The sequence below is a fragment of the Grampus griseus genome (assembly GCF_964374135.1).
Source record: "Grampus griseus genome assembly, chromosome: 19".
Classification (NCBI taxonomy): Eukaryota; Metazoa; Chordata; class Mammalia; order Artiodactyla; family Delphinidae; genus Grampus; species Grampus griseus.
The window spans coordinates 30,730,958-30,758,491 of record NC_139013.1 but is presented as its reverse complement, the minus strand read 5'-3'; the positions used below and the strand labels follow the sequence as shown (position 1 = coordinate 30,758,491).

General features: G+C 43.1%; 1 protein-coding gene across 2 annotated transcripts in view; it reads right to left on the bottom strand.

The window, feature by feature from the left end:
• NUP93 (nucleoporin 93) overlaps nt 1-25,903 on the bottom strand; it is a 102,695-nt gene extending 76,792 nt beyond the window's left edge. For both annotated transcript variants that reach the window (XM_082677360.1, XM_082677359.1), the window contains exons 1-2: nt 25,803-25,903; nt 11,237-11,429 (exon numbers count right to left, since the gene is read on the bottom strand). In XM_082677360.1, the coding sequence (XP_082533486.1) occupies nt 11,237-11,415 (179 nt within the window). In that variant the 5' untranslated portion in view covers nt 11,416-11,429; nt 25,803-25,903. The remainder of the gene's footprint in view (nt 1-11,236; nt 11,430-25,802) is intronic.
• Between the last annotated feature and the right edge of the window lie 1,631 nt (nt 25,904-27,534).

The window sequence follows — 27,534 nt, the reverse complement described above, 5'->3', positions numbered from 1 at the left end:
AAGCTTCTCTTCAAAAGCCAAACACCATGTGCAGTACATCTTCAAATTCCCTCTCTGCTGCCCAGTCCAACAGTAGAGGAAGCTGTCACCTGACTAATAAATGCTTTTGAAGAGAGATGGGAACACTACAGCTGGCTTTATGTCTACTCATCTGGAGCAATGTAACAATGGGAGAGCAAAAAAAAAAATTATAGATTCTCACTAATATCTAGAACACTCTCTGGAAGAAAGAAACTTAAGGAAATTAATTGTTTAGACTGTTGCTTTTGGATTATGATTTAGTACCTCCAAATCCCATCGACAAAGTCTGTGCTCATTCTTATTAACTTAGAAGAAGCTAGACCACCTGGTGGCACAAATAACACTAAAACCTATGGGTGTTACACTGAAGATGACCAATTCTGAACTAACATACTTACTGGAAAAAAGAAAAGACTTCTCATGCTTATTTCCATTCTACTTAGTACCACAGGAATAGATAATGTGCACCCAGAGGGCTCCGCACTGTAGATTTTTGTCTCTTCCGTGCAGACTGGTCAGCTATGATGCCATCCCTGAGGCTTCCCCTCCAGGCTATCATTTCAAATAGATAATCTTGCCTCTCTCTTCTAACAATCCTTGATGGCTAACTTTCTAGTACAGTGGTTCCCAGTCCTGGTTGCACATTAGAATCGTCTAGACAACTTTCCTCCCAATGATTCTGATTAGTGTTGGGTAAGCCTGGAGCACGGGTATCAGTATTAGGCTCTCCTTCCCTTTTTTATAACAGCTTTACTGAGATATTATTAACATATCATACAATTCACCCATTTAAAGTGTAGAATTCCATGGGTTTTAGTATATTCACAGAGTTGTACAATCATCGCCACAATCTATTTTAGAATATTTTCATCACCCCTCCCTGCCAAAATTTCCCCCACTCCATAAGCAGTCATGGGAATGTATCAATAAAATGCTCATGTCTCCACAAATCTCCCCCTAACCACTCATTTATTTTCTGTCTCTATAAATTTGCCTACTCTGGACATTTTCTATAAATGGAATCATACAATATGTGGTCTTCCATGACTGGTTTCTCTCACTGAGAATAACGTTTTCAAGGTTCATCCATGTTGTAGTATGTATCAGTACTTCATTTCTTTTTATTACTGAATAGTACTCCATCATATGGATATGCTATATTTTATATTAATGAACATATCATCATTTGAAGGACATTTGGGTTGTTTCCACTTTTGGTTATTATAAAAAATGCTGCCATGAACATTCATGTGTAAGTTTTTGCGTGAACTATGTTTTCATTTCTCTTGGGTATACACCTCGGAGTGGAACTGCTAGATTATATACTGACTCCCTGTTTAACCTTCTGAAGAACTGCCAGACTATTTTCCAAAGCAGCTACACTATTTTACATTCCCATGAGCAATGTACAAGGATTCTAATTTTTTCCACACTCTTGCCAATACCTGTTACTACCTTTTTGATTATAGCCATTTTAGCCAACTCCTTTTTAGACTATTATAGAAAAAAATCTTAATATGAAATTAAAATAATAAACCCTGTACCTATCACCCAGCTTCAAAAACTAGCATGTCGTAGCAAACTCTATTTTCACCTACATCCCTACCTACTTTCCTCTCTCTACCACCCAGATTATTTCGAAGTAAATCCAAAATATTCTCTTAATTATTTCATAACATTGTGTTTGTTTGAATGGAATACAAGTAAGTTCTCTACCTGCAAATAATTGATATGCCTCCAAATGTCTTTTAATCTTTGAGTTGTCCCTCCATCTCATTTTTTTTTTTCTTACAATTTCTTTGTTGGAGACTCTAGATTATTTGTTCCATAGAGCAGTGCTACTCAAACTTGAAATGTGCATGTGAATCACCTGGGAAGCTTGTTAATAAGCATATTCTGTTTCAGGAGATCTGGGATAGGGCCTGAGGGTCTCCATTTCTAAAAAGCTCACAGCTGATGCTTATGCTGTTGATCTATAGACCAGACTCAAATTAGCAAGGATGTAGTTTCCCACATAACAGGTTTTACTGATTGCATCCCCATGATGTAATTTAACATGTTCCTCCTGCCTCTCCTATCCAACTTCCTGTAAATTGAAAGTAAGTGCTAATGGTTTGATCAGATTCAGGTGGCATTTTTTTGGTTCAATTACTTCAGACTTTTATCAAGAGGTATGTAATATCTGATTACCTCTTTTTGGAATGTTACCAGACACTGATGATCATTGCTTAGATGCATTAATTCCTTAGAGGTTGCAAAATGGTGGTATTCTGTCTCTATTAGCTGGAATATTTCCCCTCAGAGACACTCTTCATCAACTACATGGTTATCTGAATAATGAGTTGATTCTCTAGCATTCTCCAAAGGTGACTGATGAGTTTTGTGTCATTATGAACTCATGAATTTAAACATATTTGATGTATTTCAATCCACTGCAGTTATTATCCTTATCATGCTCAAAATCATCTCATCTTTGGCCAGTAGAAGCCTTTTCAAGTTGGTTTCTCAGTTCTTTTGACATGACTCAAGTTGACCTACATAACTTCCTTGCCATCTGGTATGACAAGACAAGTTCATCTTGCCCCAGACCTGGAATCGGTCAACTCTCCAAAGAGCCCCAGTTACTTTTTATTAAGAAATGGATTTTTAGAGACCACTATCTGGGCACTAAGATGTGCTCATTGCTACACTGTTTCTAAGCCTTTCAGTAGGCAGAGCTAGAAATAGAGTTTTTACTTTTGTTTCAGTTTCCTTAAGATAAATTACATCATGAGTTCATACTGACACTTCCAATTCAAAATTAAAAACGTAAAGTTTGGGGTTAACCTCATAGATTTTCTATCTGTATCTCCTTTCTCTCATACCCAAAGTCCTAGTTCTCAGCATCACCACCTTAACTACTTATTTGCTTTATCCTACACTATACACACAATAGTCTCAAAACAGCAGTATCAATCCCTCTACCAACGATATCATTATTGAAGACCGATTAAGATATTACTTGGAAATGTTCCTCTCTGAATGATTATGTCACCAACTGAATGAGCATTTATTTTCCTTCTTTAGGAATTCCTTTTTTGAAATTTAGTTTTGTTTTATAATTACACAAAATATTTATACAATTCCAAAGTCAAATCTATAAAAAAGTCCATCTTCACCTTATTTTTTCCCTTTTCCTATAGGTAACCCTTTGTTTCTTTACACCATTTATATTAATCACAACTTTTTTTTTTTTTTTTTTTGTGGTACGCAAGCCTCTCACTGTTGTGGCCTCTCCCGTTGCAGAGCACAGGCTCCGGACGCGCAGGCTCAGCAGCCATGGCTCACGGGCCCAGCCGCTCCGCGGCCTGTGGGATCCTCCCGGACTGGGGCACGAACCCACGTCCCCTGCGTCAGCAGGCAGACTCTCAACCACTGCGCCACCAGGGAAGCCCTAATCACACCTTTTAATTTCCTGTATTTGTTGCTTTGACATCTCGGGCCTTGCTGGCACTGGAGCGACTGCCTCTCCCAGAGTTTGCTACTTCCTAGAGGCCTGTAAGCACATATAAGAACATATGCACACTAATCAATCCAGAGCCCATACCTCAACCACCTCCTTCAATGGGTCACTATCCCCTGCTCTAATCATCTCAGGGTGAGGTACCAGACAACTTTACCCTAGAGCCCACTGAGGCTATTCAAACTAGCCAATCCTAAGCCTGCTCACTCTGCCTTCCCAGAGAAACCTCAGTAAAGGCTCTCGCCCAGGTTCTCCCCTTGCTTCCTCTGCCCCCTGACTGACCTCAGTGCTCCCTCAGTGGCCCTGCATGGCATGCCCTGCCTCCTGTTTCCAGAGAAATGTGAGTAGAGGGCTTCCCTGGTGGCGCAGTGGTTAAGAATCAGCCTGCCAATGCAGGAGACACGGGTTCGAGCCCTGGTCCGGGAAGATCCCACATGCCGCGGAGCAACTAAGCCCGTGCACCACAACTACTGAGCCTGCGCTCTAGAGCCTGAGCTCTGCAATAAGAGTAGCCACAGCAATGAGAAGCATGTGCACCGCAACGAAGAGTAGCCCCCGCTTGCATCAGCTAGAGGAAGCCCGCACACAGCCATGAAGACCCAATGCAGCCAAAAAAAGAAAAAAAAGAAATGTGAGTAGAAACTTCTTCCTTCATGATAGTCATGTCATATCCATGTTTGCATGTCTTACCATACCTGATTATAGTAAATCTCAGCTATTTTTAAACACCTTCCTTCTTTTTTTTATTAGCAGTTATGTATATGTTTGTGTTACGTACTTTTTAAAAACAGCTTTATTGAGCTATAATTCACATACTGTACAATCACCCACTTAAAATGTATAATTCATAGATACATTTATAAATGAATCACTTTGTTGTACACCTGAAACTAACACAACATTGTTAATCAACTATACTCCAATATAAAATAAAAATTAAAAAGAATTTAAAAAAATGGCAGAATGTTGATATGATAGGTGACGGGTACCTGGGAGTTTATTATACTGTTTTCTCTACTATTGTGTATGTTCTAATATTTCCATAATAAGTGTTAAAAGTAAGTGCAATAAGAGGGGAAAAAAGAATCTCAAAAAAAAAAAGTATAATTCAGTGGGTTTTAGTATAGCCACAGATTTGTGCAACCACCACTACAATCGATTTTAGAATATTTTCATCACCCAGAAAAGAAACCACCCTACCCACCAGCAGTCACTCCCTATGTCCCCTAATCTACCCACTCCCTTGGCAACCTCTAATCTACTTTCTGTTTCTACAGATTTGCCTATTCTGGACATTTTCTATAAATGGAACTATACAATATGTAGTCTTCTGTGACTGGCTTCTTTCACTTAGCATAATGTTTTCAAGGTTCATCCATGTTGGAGCATGTATTAGTAGTTCATTCTTCTTTATTGCCAAATAGTATTCCATTATATGGATATGCCACTTTTATTTATCAATTCATCAGCTGTTAGACATTTCGATTGTTTCTACTTTTTGGTGATTATGAGTAATGCTGCTATGAACGCTCATGTACAGGTTTTTGTGTGGACAACTGTTTTCATTCCTCCTGGGTATAAACCTGGGAGTGGAACTGCTCAGTCATATGTTAACTCTATATTTAACCTTTTGAGAAACTGCTGGATGTTTTCCAAAGTGGCTGCACCACTTTACATTCCTACTGACAGTTTACGAGGGTTTCAATATTTTCCACATTCTCACCAACATTTGTTATTATCCGTCTTTTTTGATTACAGCCATCCTAGTGGGGGTGAAGTGGTATCTTATTGCGGTTTTGATTTGCATTTCCCTGATGGTTAGTGATGTTGAGCGTATTTTCATTTGCTTATTGGACATTAATATACCTCCTTTGGAGAAATGCCTGTTCAGATCTTTTGCTCATTTTAAAATTGGGTTGTCTTTTGGTCCAGCCACTAAGTAAAACAATATGGAGGCTTCTCAAAAAACTAAAAATAGAACTACTATATAATCCAGCAATTCCACTCCAGGGTATGTACTTGGCAAAAATGAAAACACTAAACCAAAAAGATACATGCATCCAATGTTCACAGCAGCACTATTTACAATAGCCAAGATATGAAAACAACCCAAGTGCCCAGCCACAGATGATAAAGAAGATGTGATACACACATATGGTGGACTGTTACTCAGCCATAAAAAAGAATGAGGGACTTCCCTGGTGGCGCAGTGGTTAAGAATCCACCTGCCAATGCAGGGGACACAGGTTTGATCCCTGGTCCAGGAAGATCCCACATGCCACAGAGCAACTAAGCCCATGCGCCGCAACTACTGAGCCTGCGCTCTAGAGCCCACACACCACAACTACTGAAGCCCGCATGCCCTAGAGCCCACACGCCACAACTACTGAAGCCCATGTGCCTAGAGCTCGTGCTCCACAATAAGAGAAGCCACCAAAATTAGAAGCCCACACACTGCAACGAAGAGTAGCACCCGCTCACAACAGGTAGAGAAAGCCCGTGCAGCAACGAAGACCCAATGCAGCCAAAAACAAAAAACAAACAAAAAAGGATGAAAATCTGCCATTTGCAGCAATGTGGATGGGCTGAGAGAACATTACGCTTAATGAAATAAGTCAGACAGAGTCTGATACTGTATGATATCACTTACATGTGGAATCTAAAAAATAATGCAAACCAACGTATACGCAAAACAGAAACAGACTCACAGATATAGAAAACAAACTAATGGTTACCAAAAGGGGGAGGGAAAGGGGGAGGGGCAAATTAGGGGTATGGGATTAAGAGATACAAACTACTATATATAAAATAGATAAGCAACGAGGATATATTGCATAGCACAGGGAATTATTATATCCATTATCTTATGACAACTTTTAACGGACTATAATCTGTAAAAATATTGAATCACAATGCTGTATACCTGAAACTAATATAATATTGTAAATCAACTATACTTCAAAATAAATTGGGTTGTCTTTTTATTATTGAGTTGTAAGAGTTTTAATATGTTCTGGGTATAAGCCCCTTATTCAACATATATTGTAATATGCAAATATTTTCTCCCCATTCTGTGGGTTGTTTTCTCTCCTGATAGTGTCCTTTAAAGCACAAGTTTTTTAATTTTGATGAAGTTCAGTTTATCTATTTTTGATTCTGTCACTTATGCTTTTGGTTTCACATCCAAGAAGGTCAGAAGATTTACACCTACTTTTAAGAGTTTTAAAGCTTTAAAGACAAATACCATATGATTTCACTTATACGTAGAATCTAAAAACCAAATCAAATGAACAAACATAACAAAACAGACTCATAGATTCAAAGAACAAACAGGTGGTTGCCAGAGGGGAGGGAGGTGGGGGGAATGAGTGAAATAGGTGAGGGAGATTAAGAGGTACAAACTTCTAATTACGAAATAAATGCGTCACTGGAATGAAATGCACAGCATGGGGAATATAGTCAATAATATTGTAATAAAGTTGTACGGTGACAGATGGTAACTAGACTTATTGTGGTGACCATTTTGTAATGTACAGAAATATCGAGTCACTATGCTGTGCACCTGAAACTAACATAGTGTTGAAGGTCAGTTATACTCAACTAACAAAAAAAAAAAAAAAAGGAATTGTTTCGGTCATTCTAGGTTCCTTGAATTTCCATATGAATTTTAGGATCAATTTACAAATTGCTGCAAAAAAGCCAGCTGGGATTTTGATACGAATTGCATGTAATCTATAGATCAATTTGGGGAGTGTTACCATCTTAATAATATAAAGTCTTCCAATCCATGAATATGGACTTTCTTTCACCTGCTTTCTTAAATAAATGATAAAGTACTATACCCTTTCCTCCACCTTGCATGTTTATTTTACTTAACGATATGGCCTGGAGTCGCTCCATCCATGGCAGTGTATATTCTCGTTCCTTTGTGCTACTGAAAAGCTATGCACATGTACCAATATTCAACCAGTCCCATATTGATGGATGTCAGAGTTGTTTCCAACTTTTGCTATTACAAATAATGCTGCAAAGAATAACCTTGTGCACACATCTTTTCGTACTTTTGCCAGTGTATCTTTGGGAGAGATTCCCTGGAAGCAGGACTGCTGGGTCAAGAGTAAATGCACTAGCTATTGCCAAATTCTGTGCCGCAGGCACTCTATCTCCACCAGAGATACATGAGAACGTATCCAGTGCCTAGTGATTTTAAGGCATACCAGGACTGGGAACCTTGGCATTTAAAAATTAACTATTAGAATTATGAGAAGAGAAAGGTCATCCAAGTGGCTGGTGCCTGGAGGAACTGTGGGCCTGTGCAGTGCATATGCAGAAGTCCTGATGGGGGAGGCAGGGAATCTAGGGTAGGGATGGTTTTACAAATAAAGGCTGTACCAGAAACTTTCAGCTTCTAAGGGTGGAAAAATCCAAAGGTTCCCTGCCCCCAACCTGCCCCAATTTTTGTACGCCAGGCAGCTTCTCTTGAGCACAGAGCCAGAGAGGCTGGAGTCAAACAGTCCAGTCCCAGGAGAACAGAAGGACAAAAGCTGTTCTCAGTCAGTATACATGGGGAGCAGAAAAAAAGTCAAGAGGCTTGAGTTAGTCCCACCAGTCACTTACTGACTGAAAATCCTGGGTGCATCACTTTTCCAAGCTTCCTTTTTCTCCTGCTAACATGTGAAGGAAAACCCTGCCCCTCTCACCTCTCAGGCTTGTGAAGACCAGTCAAGAGAGCACCTATTATAAGCCTAGGGGAACTGAAAGTGCCTTACAAACGTGAGGGATTCTCACTGCCCAAGCTGGATTTGAGTTCTGGTGTGACCGACCACTTGCTATCTGACTCTCCTCAATTATAAAACAGAGACAGTAACACTTATTTCACAGGGTTATTTTAAGAGGAAAGTATAAAATGCATGTAAAGTACTTGGCACAATGTCTGACAAACAGTAAGTGCTTTAAAAGGTAAGTTAGTACGAGCATAGTAAAGTTATAATCTGCTGTTTAACTTTGGGCAAATAAATGTTTATACATGCTTTGCCTGAACATGAAGAAAAGTGTGAAAGAATAAGTAAATTAATAACACTGATTACCTTGGAGGGTACAGTTAGGGAGAGAGAATGATTGCTGCATTTTTCTTTGTACACCTCTAGGTTGTTTGGCTTCTGAGCTGAATGGAAAAATCCAATGAGGCATCTCCAATGAGAAAAAGGGGGGATGCAATTGACGATGTGTACCCAGGGAGGGCTTCACAGCTAGTGATAATATTCCATGTCTTAACTGTGACATGTGCACAGGAGTATTCATTCATTTTCCTATTATTTACACCAGGAGTCAGCAAACTTATTCTGTAAAAGGCAGACAGTTAAGTGCCTCAGGCTTTGCCGGCCATACAGTCTCTGTCATCACTACTCAACTCTGCTACTGTAGCACAAAAGCAGCATAGACAATACATAAACAAGTAAGTGTGCCTGTGTTCCAATAAAACTTTAACAGGCAGCAGGTTGGATTTGGGTCCTGGGTCTTAGTCGGCCAACCCCTGATTTATACCTTTATATATGTTATACATATGCTTCTTTATGTGTGAAGGTATTTTACAATTTAAGAATATCACACATGCAAAAAAGCCAGCAAATCTGTTCCCTAAAATGAAAAATCCAACAAAGTCTATTTAAACAAATGAATTTCAACACAGAACAATTCACTCTTAGGTCTACAAGCTAATCTTAAATAAAATCTTGAAGACAGAAATTTTTTTCAAAATTTATTTCGTGTAAGAAAATTTTCCCTATTCACTTCTCTCCTCTGCCCTCATCCTGTACTGAAATATTCACATCACACTTTATGTCTCTGCCTATCAAGGAGATGGAAAAATACAGTCATCAGCCCTTTGGTTTCTTTTTGAGCACCTGCCCCACCCTATACCCATTCTTCCAATGTTCCAACTTCCTCCTCCCTAAAATGATGAATTTAAGGTAGAAAGATATGAGGAAGAATGGAAATTTACAAGAAAGAGAGCATGACTGATAATTGTTCCCAAGAAAACATTTTCCCTTTTTGCTCTTAATAGGCTGTAAAGCTAATGCAATTAAATTATAACTATAGCAACTCAGCTGGCATCTCAGTCCTTTCGCTCCAGCAGCATCCTTTCACACAAGCAAAAGCCTGCACGCTAAAGACCCGGGGTAACTGCAGGCAACCAGCAGCAGCAGCAGTAGGAGCCTGCACGGAGGGCAAGTTAGCAGAAATGTCTAAAGGCTGGATGGGGTGCTGAGGAAAAGTGTAGTGGAGCAGTTGGCTGCATTTAGCTACAAGGCTGGATAGTGAAAAACCCCTGCCAGGGTTCCCCTGATTTGCCTTTACCAATACCAACAGAACACAAACTAACTAGTATTTTAATAAATAAAATTCTGGGGAGGCCTACATAAGAATTTCTACAACATCCTTACTGACTCAGCAGAGCAGCCAAAACATTCAGCTCTCAAGATTAGTTGGGAAAAAAAAAATGTAGCCCTTATACTCACCCCCTGTGACATGTATCCAAAACAATGTCCCCACCTTAACACCAGCACTTAGGTCTTATCAAGTTTAAGGAATGAAGACTGAGCAGATGACTGACGATTTCCCATACAGTATTTCCCACAGAGAATCTCAGCCACTTTCCAGACCCAGCAAGGTCACCAGTAACAGCACCTCTGCATCCTCCCATGACCCTTCCATCAGGGCTAAAGGAGCATACACTCTGGAGTCAACCTCACTGGGTTTGAATCCTGACTCACTACTCACCAGCTGTGTGATCTGAGAGTTACTTGCCCTTTCTGAGCCTTAGCTGCTCATCTGTAATACAGGGACCACAGTCCTACTATTTGTTGTGAGGATTAAGCAAAATCTTACTGATGCAGAGTAAGTAACCAGTAAATCACATTTCTTATGGAAAGAGGCGAGATTTTTTCCTGCCTCACCAAATAATAAGCTTCTTGAGGGCAAGGACCATGTCTAATTCATGGTTGTAGTCCCAGAGACAGCCCAGGCCTGGCACAGTGGGGATCCCAAACACATGTCTGTGGAATCAACAACCCAAAGCATGTTGTGAGGCAGCAGCAGCCACTGGTCAGTCAACCTGCACTTTTCTCCTGCTGCACTCTCTTGAGGCTCACCCACTTTCCTCTTCTACAATCAACTGGCAGCCACTGCATTTCCAAGGCCTTTTAGAAGCAGCCTCTGGGGTCGCTGGCAGTAAGCAGACAGGATCACTCCTCACTTGGATGGCTTCTCATCACTAACTGCTCATCAGTTTCTTCCAAGTACTCTTAAAAACTCTGCTCATCACTGGGCCCTCTCTGGCTTGGAGGGTAACATTTATCTGTGTGACCCACATTTACCAATATACTACGTGAGCCATTTATCACCAACAGTCAGTGAACCCAAGCAGGAACGACTGGGACGGTTTCTGCATGACAAAGCCCTTCGCCCTTTCTCACCCTCATCATCTCTGCCTGTGATAGGGACTCGCAGCTTGGTCAGGCAGACAGGCTGGAAAACCCAGGAGGCAGGGTGACAAAGCAAGGCTGCTGACCTGTTTATAAAACCTCTCTTGAATTCCTGAGACTCTGGCTTGTATCTGTCTTTTACAGACTACATCCAAATTCAAGGCAGGAAAGAAGCAGATCCTGCCCCCGAGCCACCCAGCACCAGTGCTGCCTCCCCACCAGTACTCACGCCTTGACATCTGCTGTCTCCTGGGATGTGCGTGTGAGGGTACGGGAACGCAGGCGCTCGCCTGCCTGCTGGATCTCCTGTAGGTTCCGTTCCACATGGGGAAGCTCTGAGATGCCCTCGGTCTCAGCGGCAAGCTGTTCAGCTTGCTGAAGGAGCTCACCAAACCCCTCAGTATCCATTGGAGATGCAGATCCTAGGTGGGGGAGAAAAAGGAAGAGACCCAAATCAAGAGGAAAGATAGGCTTCAAACACTGCCTGAACCTGTCACAAGCTTAACAAACACTAGGACTTTTTGTAAACAGACAAGGAGACAGCTCGTCAACAAGCAGGATTTGTTCCTGAACATAGCCCAAGAACAACAGTCCTGACAGAGAAAATGAGTCAGACTGAGAAGAAATAGATCATTTCTGTCCATACTGACAGCCCCAAGATTGATTTCTGCCACCAGAACAAACGCAAAGATATTAAAGCACAGATCAGGATTCCTGCCTCACTTCAGACTCAAAGCCGACAAGGCAACAGAAGCCATGGTGGCAACCTCTGGGAGGCGTAAGGAACCCTCACTCAAACTTCCTCTCCCTCCACCTGTCTTAGACAGAAAAACACCTCCACCCGCAGACGGCTGGCAATTTATATGGCCATCTCATCTCATATGATTCCCAAAGAACCCCATGAGGACCCTGAGAAGACAGAGAAGGAACTCCAGTCCACAGAGCTCAGTTCTGTGCCTAGAATACTCTCTGCTGCAATGAGGCTGAACTGAAACCAGAAGAACACAGGTCTTCTGACTAATCCCATTAGTCTCCTTCGCTAACATAAAAGACAGTCTTTTTAAATTCATGTCCAAGTCTCCATTCACTCATTCTTCAGCTTTATCTCTGAGAGCAGAGATCCATGTCTGCTTATTATATATGACATTCAGAATATGACTTAATATACCTACTACTTTTAGAGATACTGTTGCAACTAATAATTATATTAATTTAAGTAGCAGCTGGCTTCTAGACCATGAATATTAGCAAGATCACCTGTTTCTCCAACAACTGAGAAAAGCTCTGTGAACAATGTTGATATTTAATGCATATATGATATTTAATGCATTTATGAATCTTCTATATACTGTACCATCCTTGTATAAGGTTCACAACTAAGAGAAGGAGTTTTTAACTCCTACCACTATTTAAGTCAACAGAAGATAAATAGTATCAACATCATTTTAAAAAATTACATCGCTAAAAGGTTAACAAAATTATTATTTATGGGCTTCCCCGGTGGCGCAGTGGTCGAGAGTCCGCCTGCCGATGCAGGGGACACGGGTTCGTGTCCTGGTCTGGGAAGATCCCACATGCCGCGGAGCGGCTGGGCCCGTGAGCCATGGCCGCTGAGCCTGTGCGTCCGGAGCCTGTGCTCCGCAATGGGAGAGGCCACAACAGTGAGAAGCCCACATACCGCAAATAAATAAAAAAATGTAAAAAAAAATTATTATTTATTAAAAAAAGAACAATATTCTTTAAATAGTAGCTCTTGATTATATTTTTCCCCTTTGTTTTAAACCCATGGCTTCTATTGTACTTTAGAAATCCCTGTGGTCTAGAATTGTAGCTACAATGTTAATGTAATATATAATTATATCTCAGCTATGAAGCTCAGGTTAATGTTAAAAGAGCATGGTTTCCACCATAAATCCACAGCAGCAGAATAAGGACTTTTAAAAATGAACATTAAAGGACATTAACTTTAAAGGCAAGGGCACAAGGTTAAAACAAAAATAGCTCAGCTGGAGTAAACATGAAGATATTTTGGTATTCTTTATGAAGTGCCAAGCTGACTTTAATCTTTAGACAAAAAGTCATATACACTACAACTCTTTACCTAAAGTTTCTAGATAATCATTGTCATTTTTTTTTTTTTTAACTAATAGAATCAAGCTGTAACTGGCCACCTCTACCTGTGAGAAAATGTGGATCACAGATTGAGAAGGTATTCTCAGGGACAGAAGAAGAAAGAAGCAGAGAGTATAATTAAACGATGGCTCCTGCTTGATGGAGATATGTTTTTCCTCAGAAACCTATAGGGCCAGTGATGTTCTATGAACTACCAGAAACATGGTCACTCACCAGAAAGAGGAAAAAAAAAGAAATATGCTGCCTCTTACCACCACACTTTTTTTTTTTTTTTTTTTTTTTTGCGGTACATGGGCCTCTCACTGTTGTGGACTCTCCCATTGCGGAGCACAGGCTCCGGACGCACAGGCTAAGCGGCCATGGCTCAGGGGCCCAGCCGCTCCACGGCATGTGGGACCTTCCCGGACCGGGGCACGAACCCGCATCCCCTGCATCAGCAGGTGGACTCTCAACCACTGCGCCACCAGGGAAGCCCTCCCCACACTTTTTTTTTTACTCTAAGATAAAAATAATTTGTCTAACAGAGCCAAGGAGAAGGAAATACTTTTTTTCCTTCATAAGGAAAATTCTGGAACTCCCTGAATAAAACAAAACTTTTTTATGTTCAAAAAAAGAAGAAAAATAAAGGAAAAAAATATATCTATCATTTCACGTAACATTTCCATGTCAGACAAATTCAGACAAAGGAAATGCTCAACTTCTCAAATGACTTGCCCATACAAAGATTTAAAGTGATGGATCTGAGGGTAATAAATGCAAAATAAAAGTCATGATTTACTTTAATATGGTCCAATAAATATGATTTTTAAAAGTTAACTGAATAGAATTATTTTGACCATAGTAAAATAAAGGCTGAATCTCTAAACAACATCCTAAACTTAATATGCCCCAAACTGAGCTTTAACCTTTCATCTACAAAACCTGCTCCTTGGCCTGCTCCAGTCAGTTGCTTGGGCCAAAATTCTTAAGGGCCTCCCTGACTCACATCCCACATTCAAATAGGCCAACAAAGCCTTTCAAATCTACCGTCAAAATGCACCCAGAATCTACCTCTTCCCACCACATTCCCCCACCCAAGTCACTCTCACCTCTTCCTGGCTTCCCGGTTTCAGCCCTTGTCTCCTACAGTGTCTTCTCAATCCAGCGATCAGTGAGCCTTTGAAAGTCTGATCACATCCATCCTCTGTTTAAACTTCTTGTACAGAGTGAAGTCCTACAGAAGCAAGCCATCTCTTCTTACCTCCTAGACTCATTTCCAGTCCTGTCCCGCTTCCTTTCCTGGGCTCCAGCCACCCTGGGGCCTCCTTGCTGGTCCCCCAGTGGGTCAAGCACATTCCTGCCATAGAGGCTTTCTTTGTACTCCTTACTTCCTCTACCTGGAACGCACTTCTCCCAGATATGCTCATGGCTGATTCCCTATCTCTCTCAGCTAAACTGTCAGCTTGCCTCTGATGCTGACCTATAACAAAATATTTACGAGTGCAACCTGCAACCACCCTCAGCACTCCCCCCCACCCCCAGCTAGAATGTAAACTGCACAAGGATAGGGTTTTTTGCCTGTTTTGTTCACTGAGGTACCCCAGGTTCTTAGAACAGTGCCTGGCACATAGTAGGTTCTCATCTGTTGAATGAATGGGAGTTTTATTCTTCCGTTTGTGGAGACTGTTCTTCTTGAAGGCTTCCTACACACTCTTGCCAAATCAGCACCCACTGGCAAGCAGAGACCAAAGCAAAAACATTCCCTTCCGACTACCAACTGATACTTAACATTTCTGAGGCTGCACAGCATAAGGCAGAGACAGTATAAATGGCATGAATTCAGATCACACTTGGTCCAGACTAGTGCTTTCCCTCTAAATACCCAGACAAAAACCCAGTGATATTTTAGAAGAAACAGCCCAGTTTTCAGGTGAACAAATTCCAAACTAAAAGAACAAATATACATACAGGAAGAACTGTGCTATATAAGTTTAGAGTAGAAAATAAGCTTGTTCCATGTCTGTCTGAGAGAAGAGAGAAATGTATATGATACCATATTTGGGAAAAACTGGATCTGTCCTGCATTATAACTCAACCAGTGGAAACTGATTTACAAAAAAGTTATCAAAGTTTCCAAATGTATACTTTGATGTAGTCATCATCTCATTAAAATTTTTAAACATATGGTTAATTTTACACATTTAAAGATGATTTTTAACCCTTCTGCAAAATAAATATCAATTTAGCCACAAAATATAGGGGTTAAACAAACTGAATATCAATTCTGACCCAAGATACTGAAAACTGATCATGAAAATAACCTCACTAGCTTTGTCCAATAGTGAGAACCAGAATGATTAGCCAGAGCGGAGGTGAGAGGGTGAAGTCCAAGCTCTGTGTTGGGAAAAAAATCTGGCCAAGACACACACAGAGACTGGATGCCAGCTGCACCCCTGGGGAGCTATGGAGGAGGGAGCCAGGAAGAAGCCACACTGAGAACCCACAGAAGTGGGATGTGGAACAGTCAATGCAGCAAAACTGGGGCTGGACCGGAAAAGGCCAGCAAGGACAGACAGCACTAAGACTCCTCTCTGTCAGCATGACTCTGAGCCTGATTGTTGAGTGGCCTCTGGAAACACCGAAAGGTGCTTCAGAGAGCATGGCAGGGTACGAGGGCCCTGAGCAACAAACTGCTCTCCGTGCCTCTTGGCAGAAGTCCTACTGAGCCTCCACAGACCTCCTCAAACACCCGGGTAAGCCTTAAAATGAAGGGCAAACTTATCACTGCTGTTAGAAGGCAAGACTGGTTATCCTTTGGTGGGGGGGTGGGGGGGTGGGGGGGAACAGGAGGAGGCAGAAAGGAGACTTCTGGGGGGCTGGTAACTTTGTTTTTTTATTCTGGGTGCTGCTTAATAGTGTGTTCATTTTAAGACATTCACTGAGATAGACTCATGATTTATGTACTTTTCTGACTGTGTACTGCACTTCAATAAAAAGTACCCCATCAAAATGAAGGACAATGACCCACTGTTTTTCAGAGGTTGCAGACACCCTGCTATATTAGAAATGGTGGGACTTCCCTGGCGGTCCAGTGGTTAAGACTGTGCTTCCAATGCAGGGGGTGCAGGTTCGATCCCTGGTCTGGGAACTAAGATCCCACATGCTCCACGGTATAGCCAAAAAATTTTTAAAAATTAAAAATAAATAATAGGGCTTCCCTGGTGGCGCAGTGGTTGACAGTCTGCCTGCCAATGCAGGGCACACGGGTTCGAGCCCTGGTCTGGGAGGATCCCACATGCCACGGAGCAACTGGGCCCGTGAGCCACAACTACTGAACATGTGCGTCTGGAGCCTGTGCTCCGCAACGAGAGGCCACGATAGTGAGAGGCCTGCGCGCCGCGATTAAGAGTGGCCCCTGCTCGCCGCAACTGGAGAAAGTCCTCCCACAGAAACGAAGACCCAACACAGCCAAAAATAAATAAATAAATTTTAAATATATATAAATAATAATAATAAATAAACAGAAATGGCGAATGCTCTTAGTGGGAAGTTCCCAAGATCCAGACCTCTTCACCACACCTAGAGGATGATGAGAAATTAACTAGGGGAAAAAATTAAAGCCACGGCTTTAGAGAGACAGCTCTCACCTAGAGCTAAAACCAAGGACTGGGCAGACTTCCATTTCTTCAAATTAGTCAGCACTCACCTGTCATTCACTGTCCAAAAAAATGTCCCTTCCAGGCACATAAACATTCTTAACAAAGAGAAAAAAAAAATCTCCAAATGGCATATAGGATGAAATGAACTTAAAAAAAGGGCAGAGCAAAAATGCATCAAATAATTTTGGTTCACTTGCTATTAACATGTGTCTTAATTATGAAAAATATGGTCATTTCCACATTCCCAATATAACCATGTTAAATATTTAATCAAGCCAAAAAAGAGTAGTGTAGTATAATAAGAAATATATCTGGTCTTTGTCCCCAAGTTCCTGGCACACAGCTTCTAAAACCCTTGGAATGTCCTGAAGTTCTGAGTCTTTTGTAACTCACAAGGAACCCCTTTTAAGCACACCTGAATGTATGCAATTGAGGTAAATTGGAAAGGCTAAGCTAGGTGGCCTCAGGATGGGGCTGGTCACCAGAAAGACCAAGTGATTAGAGAGTTGGAACTTTCAGCCTCACCCACCAACCTCTGGGAAGGGGAAGCAAGGGCTGCAGATTAACCTCTATAAAAACTCTTGGGGGCTTCCCTGGTGGCGCAGTGGTTGAGAATCTGCCTGCCAATGCAGGGGACACGGGTTCGAGTCCTGGTCTGGGAAGATCCCACATGCCGCGGAGCAACTAGGCCCGTGAGCCACAACTACTGAGCCTGCGCATCTCGAGCTTGTGCTCCGCAACAAGAGAGGCTGCAACAGTGAGAGACCTGCACCCTGCAATAAAGAGTGGCCCCCGCTCACCACAACTAGAGGAAGCCCTCTCACAGAAACGAAGACCCAACACAGCCATAAATAAATAAATAAAATTTTTAAAAAATTGGATCATATATTCACCTTCCTCTTTAAAAAAAAAACACTCTTGAACAATGAGATTTGTTGAGTTTCTCAGTTGGTGAATGCATCCACACGCTGCGAGAATGGTGCACCCCGGTCCACAAAGACAGAAGCACCTGTGCTAAGGACTCTTCCGGACCCCGTCCTATGTACCTCTTTACCTGGCCATTCATCCTTCATAATAAATCAGTTGATTTACCTCGGGGATAAAACCCAAATAATTTCCTCATCTCTAAAGAGGAGATGATAATGCTTACCTCCTTCAAGGGGTTGATGATACACAGAAAGTATTATTAACTCTCCTGATTTATATCACTGTAAAATGCTATTTTAGCTTTTTCCCAAAGTTGCCAACTTGGCAACACTTTGTCAATTATAAATGTCTCTGCTTCAAAAAAATCTTCTAGCAAATATATGATACTAAATTATGACATTTAATCACAGCTTCATATCATTCAGTAAGAACTTCTGGGAGACACCTGCAATTTTTAAATGTACAATTTTTACATTCCCCACTATCAAATATGGTTTTAATTATAAATACAAATTTCCACAATGAAGGTGTGATTCAAAAGAAATTTAGCATTGAATTTCAAGTGGAAATCTTGCCCTCAAACTTATTATTAATTAGACTGCAACAGGATTAAAACACAAGAACAGTGTTCAATGTCCAACACCAAGATTAATGAGGAAAGCCTCACAGGAGGTGTCAAAAGCTGAAGACTGGTTCTGCTCTCCTCTCTTCTTCTGAATACATAAACTATGGTTAAATGACAGCATCATTCTACTTTGTACTATATCTGTCAGCTGTCAATTACAACAACCAAAAGAAAATTACATCCTAACAGATACTATTGTTTCAGATGCCTCTAGAAGACAAAAACAATGATTAACAACAACAAAAAAAGTGCTGTTGGATTAACTCTTCATAGTCCTGTGAAACTAAGTAAAAGAGTTAGACCTAATCATTATTCAGAAGGTAGACTTCTGGAGAAAACAAAGAACTACTTTTGCAAATATGTTCCTATAAAAGGGTTTCATCTTCAAGGAATTCATGGAAAAGACTCTGACAAGTACACGTTTCTGGTAACTGACTATACTGCTGAACTGAATGAAAAAGCATTTTTAGAACTCTAATGGAAAACTCATGAATTCATAAAAGTGCTAACAAAAGATCAAGATGAAAAAAAATTAATTACATGGGACTGAGTGAACTGATGAGGATGATTATAATTTTTGTGACTTTCTGTTTGAATAAAAAAATAAAAAATCCCACAAGAACTCAGAGGCGAAAAATATACAAATCAATTTTTACTGAAAAATAAAGGAGCTGTTACAGTGGAGGATTACTGGACTGAATGTCAATATTATGACATAGTATGAGTGTGTTTCGTGTTTGGTAAATGCAGTCATTATTGCTTTTGTTGTGGTCATCCATTTACAATGCTTGGTGTCAGTTTATTTATCTCTTGTAAAAATAAAATACAGTGTGTGTGTGTGTGTGTGTGTGTGTGAAAAAAATTTTCTTAATAGCTGTTCTCTATTTTAAGTAATAGATTTATTTGTAAACATGTTGTAAATAAATGCTATTGGTTGAAAAAAATAAAATAAATAAATAAAATAAAATAAATCTAAAAAAAACACAAAAAAACAAAGAATTAAAATAAATTACCCTAGACAGAAGAGAAATTAAAGACCTGAGTGATTCAGTACAAGTATGGGCCTGGATGACTCAGTGTTTGCAGTAAGGAGTGTGTAGTATCAGCTTTCTTGATACATAACACTTGTATTATTTCATCTTCAATGAGCAAAGAGAAGCAATCTGGCATCACACAGAAACATAAAGTAACCACACAGCCTACCTTCTGACAAATTCTTGGAGTAGAACTGTGCACCCCTACCTGGCTTTGCCCTGCATCATCTCTCTGACCCTGGGACCGGCCCTTCCTCATCTCTGGATCCCAGTTTCACCACCGGTGAGAGGAAGGGGTTGGCTCAGGTGATTTCTAAGGTCCTGCCCGCCGTGAAGAATCTACAGACGTGGGATATTTTAATTCAGTCTTTAAACTCACTTAATGAATGTGTCCTTCGAAGGAGCAGCCCCATTTTAGCGGTGATGAAAAGTATCTGTATAAAGAACCTGAGGAATGATACAGGCCCCATATTACAGCTGGCATAATCGGAGGCAGATCACCAAGTCTACCTCCAAAAGGCTCTGGCTCATCTCTCGAAACCAACGGTTCTCAGCTGGGGGCAGCTTTGCTCCCCAGGGAGCACTGGCAATATATAGAGGCATTTTTGGTTGTCACAACTGAGAGAGAGAGGTGACGTGCTACTGACATCTAGATGGCAGAGGCCAGGGATGCTGCTAAACATCCTATGATGCACAGCACAACCTCCACAACAAAGAATTATTCAGCCTAAAACATCAATTGTGTCAAGGTTGAGAAACCCTGCTGTAAACTAAGGAAGGCTTCTTGTCCTGAAAGCCATGACACCAGCATCACAGGCACCAGGAACCCCGGGAAATATATGCATACATTTTTTTAAAAATATAAGAGAAGCACTATAGTTGTTATCAGATTCTAAAGTCTGAGTCCCCTGCCCCCCCCACCAACCCCAAATAATCTTCAAACACTGTATATACAGAATTATACCATTTGAGTTTTTAATGGTGGTAGTCATTCCCCGGTATACCACACAGCAATGGAAAAGATCAAACTAAAGCTACATGGAACAATAGGGATAAATTTCACAGACATAAGAATGAACTAAAGCACCAGACACCAAAAAAAGACACTGCATGATTCGATTTATATGGATTTTAAGAAGAGAAAAAACTAATCTGTGGTGCTAGAAATCAGAACACTGGTTATCCGGGGGGTTGGTGGGGATGGGGAATGACTGGGAGGAAGCACAACAGAACTTTTCCGGTACTACAGACTGAAATGTGTCCCTCTAAAATTCATATGTTGAAGTCCTAACCCCCAATGTGAAGGCATTTGGAGAAGGGACCTTTGGGAGGTAATTAGGTTTAGATGAGGTCATGAAGAGGGGGCCCTCATGACAGGATCAGTACCCTCCTAAAAAGAGACACCAGAAAACTGCTTCCTCTATCTCCCACCCCTACTCCACACACACATTCACCCAGGAAAGTACATGTGAACACACTTGAGATGGTGGCCACCTACGAGCCAAAAAGAGAGAGGGTCTTCACCAGAACCCAACCATGTGGCACCCTGGCCTTGGACTTCTAGCCTCCAGAACTGTAGAAAAACAAACTTCTGTTGTTTAAGCCACTCAGGTCGGGGTGATTTATATGGCAGCTTTCCTTCATTCATTTAACAAATACTTATTGAGCATCTACCACATGCTAGGTACTGTTTGTTCAAAGCAATGGGGATGGAGCTATGGAAAAACCAAAGTTCCCCAGCCTCAGGGAGCTTATGTCTATTAGGAGACAGACAATAAAAATGCATAAACATATAGACACATGATGCCAAGTATTGATAAATGCTATGAGGGAGGTAAAACAGGGAAATGCAGCAGAGTGGATGGTAGGACTGCTTTAGCTGGGGTGTTCTGAGAAGCTTCTTTTAAAAGGAAACCTTTGAGCAGAGACCTGATTGAAGTAAGGGGGTGAGCTATGTAGATATTTGGGGGAAGAATGTTCTTGCCAAGGAAACAAGGCAGAAGTGTAGTTTGCATAGTTGAAGAGCAGGAGGCCACGTGGCTGAAGCACATAATCATGGGGAAGGGTGGTGGGAGAAGGGGTTGGGACAGGGTCAGATCATGTCGGCTTCCCAGCACCAAGGACTCTGGATTTCAGCCTACTTATGACAGGAGCCAGTGAAGGGTTGAGCCTTCTCTAAGGCTCATTCCCACTGCTGTGTGGAGAACAGACAGGGGGCTTGAGGGGACAAAGTAAGAACAGGGAGACCAGTCAGGAGGCTACTCCATCACCCAGATGTGATACCTGAGACCCACGTGGACCAGGGTGATAGTGGTGGAAGAGACAAAAAGTGGGTCTGATTCATGGATACTATATTTTAAGAGTAGATTTAGTGTAGACATGAATTGCTGATGTAGAGTGTGAGAGGAGAAAAGAAGTCAAGGACAATGCCAAGGTTTTAAGCCTGAGTAACTCAGACCATGAAGGTGCCATTTACTGAAACGAGGGAGACAGGGAAGGGAGTAAGCCTGACATCACAGGGTTGCCGTGAGGATGGCATTAGATTATAGAAGTAAAGCCCATGGCAGAGACCTGCGCACAGCCAGAGCTCAGGAAGTGATGGTTGTCCTTTTTTTCCACTGTCATTGGTTCCTTCTAGGATTTAGGTCTCTCCTTCCCTAAAATAATTCCTCATCAGTAGGGGAAACTGGGTGAGGGGTACAGAGAACTCCGTACTATCCTGCATGTGTTCTATAAATCTAAAACAAATCTAAAATAAGAAGTTTATTTTTAAAAACTTCCTCGACCCCGTGTCCTCCTCTGGCTTCCACTCCCTTCATAAAGAGACGGCCATCCCGTCACGCGTCATTCATTCATCACCACTGCCATCTAACTTTTGCTTGCCTGCCTCCCATTTCCTGAACTCCCCGGCAGTCACCACTGACCCAACTGCCAAATCCAATGGACTCTTCAATCCTTCCTTTCTCACAGCCTTTGACATCCTAACCACTCCTTCCTTCCTGAAACTCTCTCTTCCCAAGACGTGGAGACTCCACCTTCTCCTGGGTCTCCTCCTCCTCCTCCCTCTCTCAGCCTCCTCTGCTATGCCTCCTTCACCTACCCACCCCTCAAATGCCAAGCTTCTATCCCTGGACCTCCTCTTCTCACACTATGTATTTCTCTGGATAACATCCACTTGAACTTCAACTACAATTCCTACCACAGCCATTCATCTCCCAGATGGCTACAGACCTCTCTGAATCCGTTCACATACACATGTGCATCCAAGAGAACCACACACACACTCCTAAGCAGGCAGTGCCAGGAGGCTCAAGGCTGCCTTTCCGTGGACCTCGGACGCCTATCTGGGCCCAGGCAAGGACACTGACCTATCAAAACAAAGGTGACTTCCATATCTCTATGTCCAGCCCAGCTCTCTCCCAGGGTCAATATTTCCAACTGTTCACCTGACATCTACAGCTGGCTGACCAGTGGATGCCTCAAACTACATATTATCCCAAACGCTTCACTTCTCTCCCCTCTTAGCTGCCACTGCCACCACCACCAGCACCACTTCCTCCTCCTGCATTTCCAGTCTCTCTTGATAAAACAATTAGCACCAGTCAATTCAGCCAGAAACCACCTCAGGCTCCCTTTCCTCTCCAAACATCCAATCTCCAGGTCTATCTCCCAAACCTTTCAGAAAGTCGAACCCTCATCTCTTTTGCCCCCACTCTAACCTCACGCTCTTCTCCTGATTACCTCAACAGTCTAAGCCTTCTTGTTCCTCTAACCTACACTCCCCTTGGCTAGAGAGGTCTTTCTGAAACGTTCCCCTGGCTTTATACCCTCAGGAACACCTTCCATCTCCTACAGAAGGAAGTGCTCATGCGTTGACACGGCCAATAGGGGCACCCTCCAAAGAATGGGCACTGCCACCCTTACCATCCTCATCTCTTACTGCCTCCCAGCAAAGATACTCTAGCAATTCTCTACTCCTTGGGATGCCTCATGCTGTTTCCTCCCTTCACACAATGGCACATACAGGTGTACACTCTGCTAGAACACAAACATACCCTGGCACATGGGAACTCCTGTGGACCTTGCAAAGTCAGCTGGGACAGTCCTACCTACCTCAAACCCCTCCCACACTATTCTCAACCATCTATTACTGTTCTTCCCTGGCCAGGTGAAGAGTTGTGATGATTTTATTCCCAAGTCTGTTTCTCTCTCTACATGGAGAATTCCTGTAGGGTGAGGTCCACAGACTGCTCAGCTTTGAATTCTCAGCTGCTAAGTTTGGTACAAACTTAAAAAAGTTACCGAATAAAATGTCTGCTGAATTAAAGTGACCTGTTCCCTGAACATACCTCAGGTCCTCACCTCCAGGTCTTTGCTCTGACCCCTCCTTCTCCTTGGCATATCTATCTTTCTCTACCTTATTTTCTACCTCAGCCCATCAGGAAGCAGGTTTAGACACTCAAGTTCACCACATCTCTAATGTTCCCACCTCAGGGTATTTGCACTTGCTGTTCCCACCCCAGGAATGCTCTTGCCCGAGATACTCCCCTCTCTGATTTCAAACAGGTCTCTGTTCAGACATCCTTGCCCTCTTTTTAAAAAGGCCCTGCCACTACATGCTACCCCTGCGGGCTTATTGCTGATGATGTGCTCCACAGAAACAGCAGCTCAGTGAGCACAGGCCTATCTCAGTCACCACTGGATCCCCAAGCCTCTAACAGTGTCAGGAACATGGATTTATTTTCTATTTGTTGAGCACCTACTGTGTGCCAGGTCTAGGTGCTGGGGATACATCAGGGAACAAAACAGATAATGTTCTAGAGGGGGAAAACAAACAATACACAGATAAATGAGTAAAATATAAGAACGACTAAAGCAATAAAGGAAGATAGGAAGTGGGGAATGTCTCACTAGGTGACCCTTGAATAAAAACCTGAAAGAAGTGAGGGAGCGAACCATATGAATATTGAATCGCAAGCACAAAGGTCCTGAGGTCGGAGCATGTCTGCCATGTGGAAGGAGAGGGTAGCAGAAAACGAAAGTGGGAAAATAACAGTGGGTCAGATTATGTAAAGCCATATAACTCACTGTAAGGAGTTCATCTTTAAACAAGATGGGGACCCACTGGAGGGTCCTTCTATCTGCTGTGCTGAAAATAGGGGCCAGGGCAGAAGCCAGGAGACCAGGTGGGAGACTATTTCAATAATCCAGGAGAGGTGATGGTGACCTGGCCCAGGATGCCAAGCATTGGATGTGAAGTAAGAAAGAAAGAGAGCAGTTAAGGATGACTCAAAGGTTAACGGTCAGAGCCTTTTACATTACTGAGAAAAAAAAAAAAAAAACAGCAAGAAAAGCAGTCTGGGAAGAGAAGTGGAGGGAACCTTGCTAGCCCTATCTTGAAATGTTCAGTTTGAGTTCCCTACAAATCATCACAGTGGAGATATTAAAGTAGGCAGCTGGATATAGGTCAAGGGAGAGGCCCAGGCTCGAGATATTCATGTGGGATCTGTTAACCTAATAAACAGGTATTAAGAACGATGAGCCTCGAGTGAGATCACCACGAATAAAAAATGAAAATGTCCCAAACACAAATTCACAAAGAATAACTGAAAGAAAGAAGGAAGGATACGATGCCCAAGGGCACCCTCTCACAGCCCCCAAACAGAACAGAAAGGTGACCCTTGCTGAAAAACATTTTGGTCTAAACAAATCATAACCTCTTCTCACACCCGACAGAGGGGCAAACCTGGACCAGCAACTCTGTCAATGGGTCGTCCAAACTTGGAACAAAGACTCCTGCGGTCGGCCCCGTAATTTTTAAAAAAGAGACCCAATAAATGCAGGCATTGCCTTTGCAGAGGATGGGGTGCTGTGGGCCCAGAGAAAAGTGCGGGCCACCTCCAGGTTCTAATCACTAGCATCTCCCTGCATGGGATGGCGCCTTCCGCTGGATGCAGACAGAGGAGATAGGCCAAGGCTCACAGGGTAGTCCCTTTCCCGAGAGGGAAACGCCTCCCGATAGAGTATCCCCGAGGAGCGAGCGAGGGAGCTGACAGGGCGCGGTCAGGAAGATACCAGGCGGAGTGTGATGGCGGGGAGGGGTACCGATACAGCCAAGGGTGGACTCGCAGGGCAGGGGTGGGCGTGGCGCGCCGGTAGAGCGCTGTAGTGGGACAGGAGGGTCGCCAGGGGGCCGAGGCTCCGCATTCAGAAAGAGAGCAGATAGCAAGCACTCCCGGAGCGCAGCCCGACGCTATAATGGGGGGCGGTTCGACAGGGCGCTGTGTCGCAGGCGTCAGGCGTGCCGGCTGCCATGAGGCGAACGGGAAGTGTGAGCAGCACGGCTCCGAGCACGGGGACCGGGCTCCGCCCAGCCTCTAGACCTTAGGTTCAAGGACCTGCCCCGTGTCGAAAGGACGGAGCCACAAACACCCTTACCTGGCGTTGCAGCCGCGTCAGCCGCTCAGGTCCGGGTTAGAAAACGCGGCGGCCGCGTCTCGCGCCGCTCGCCCGCGCTTCCTGATTGGCCGAGACCGGCCTTCCCAGAAGACCCAGCGCGGCGCGCCGCCAAATGAACTTTATGGAGACCCGAGGAGGAGGACACGGACATGGGCGGGGCTTGGGCGGGGCTTGGGCGGGGCCTTCGACTGAGCTGTCCCTCCCCACACGCACCCAGCCACCGCCCTCACCCCTCCCACGTGGTTAGAGTCGGCTCCTGCCGGAGAAAGCGATCCCACAATTGCCTGCGCGGATTTCTTACCCTTCATTGAACACCATCCGAGTGCCAGGCACTATTCTAGGTACTGGGGGCATAGTGGCAGCCACGGCAGACAAGATCCCTGCCCTAATGGAGTTCTCAAGCTGGTGGGGGAAACAAAATATAATAAATCACCTCCAGTTTGTAAGGAGGGCAATGACGGGAAAAGCAGTGTGATGGGAAAGAGAATGTGGTCAGGGAGGGCCAATCTGAGGAGGTGTTGGCTGAGCTGAAACATGAATGATGAGAAAGGGTCAGCCTTGCAGAGTCTTGGCTGCAGAACATTCTAAGTAGAGGGAACAAATCTGAAGGCTCCACCGGGAAACAAGCCTGGTGTTTGAAGAATAGAAAGAAGGGGAGTATGACTGCTAGAGGATGATCCAGCTCAGGTGGGATAAGACTCACAGTTGGCTGGGGCCAGACTTTGCAGGTCCTTCAGGCCACAGCAAGAAAGTTGAAGTTATTCCTCATGCAAATGGAAGCCACCGGAGGATCTGAAGCCAAACTGTGACATGAGCTGACTTACCTTTATAGACGATCTCTCTAGCCCTCTGGGTAGAGAAGAGGGAAGCAGAGAGGAGCTGGGAGGCTATTTCTGTGTCCAAGACATAAGGAGAGTGGACCTTTGATTGTCACAGTGCCCACTCATGCAACATACATTAGTGCCCACAATATGCCCAAAATGAATGAGACCCAGTCCTTACGATCTGGTGAGGAAGCAGAGTGTATTTCAATGTAATGTGCTAAGTGCATGACAAAGCTATATAAGGATGCTAAGGGTGTTTAACCCGGTCTGGTGGGTTGAAAGTCAAGGAGGCCTTCTCAGGGGAAGTGACACCTTAACTGAGCCATAAGGATGAATAGGGCTTAGAATGGCAGAGAGAGAGGAGGTTTTTCCTGGCCTAGGGAATGGTGTAAGCAAAGGTAAAGAGGAGAGAAATAGTGCTATTCCCACCCTCACCACACCTTTCCTCTCACTTCTGACAGATTCTCTCCTTGACAGAACTCTAGCCAGGCTCCTCTGAGCCCTGTTCTCTTCTAGGGCCTCAACCTCAGCCTGTAACAACTTGAGCAAAACAACCAACATAGTTTCCAACAGCTCAGGGCCACATCCTTAGGTGACCCTAGCCCCTCTTAAAGTACCTGCCAGAGAAAACTCAAGGCTGCCAAAAGAATTTACCATTTTTTCCAGCCAACACCTGAAGATAGGGTCCCTGTCTCCCAGCCTCTGTGCGAGGGCAGCAGCCTAACTTCAGTGAGCACCAGTTAGCAAATCCAGATGAGTTTCACATGCACTGACACCTCCTTCCCACTTTTGGTAATTTTTCCCTAACTCAGCAGAGCTCAACCCCCTCCCTATTCTCTGATTCTCCCTTTGAAACGCCCAGTCACCTCTGTACAAATCAAAGTTGA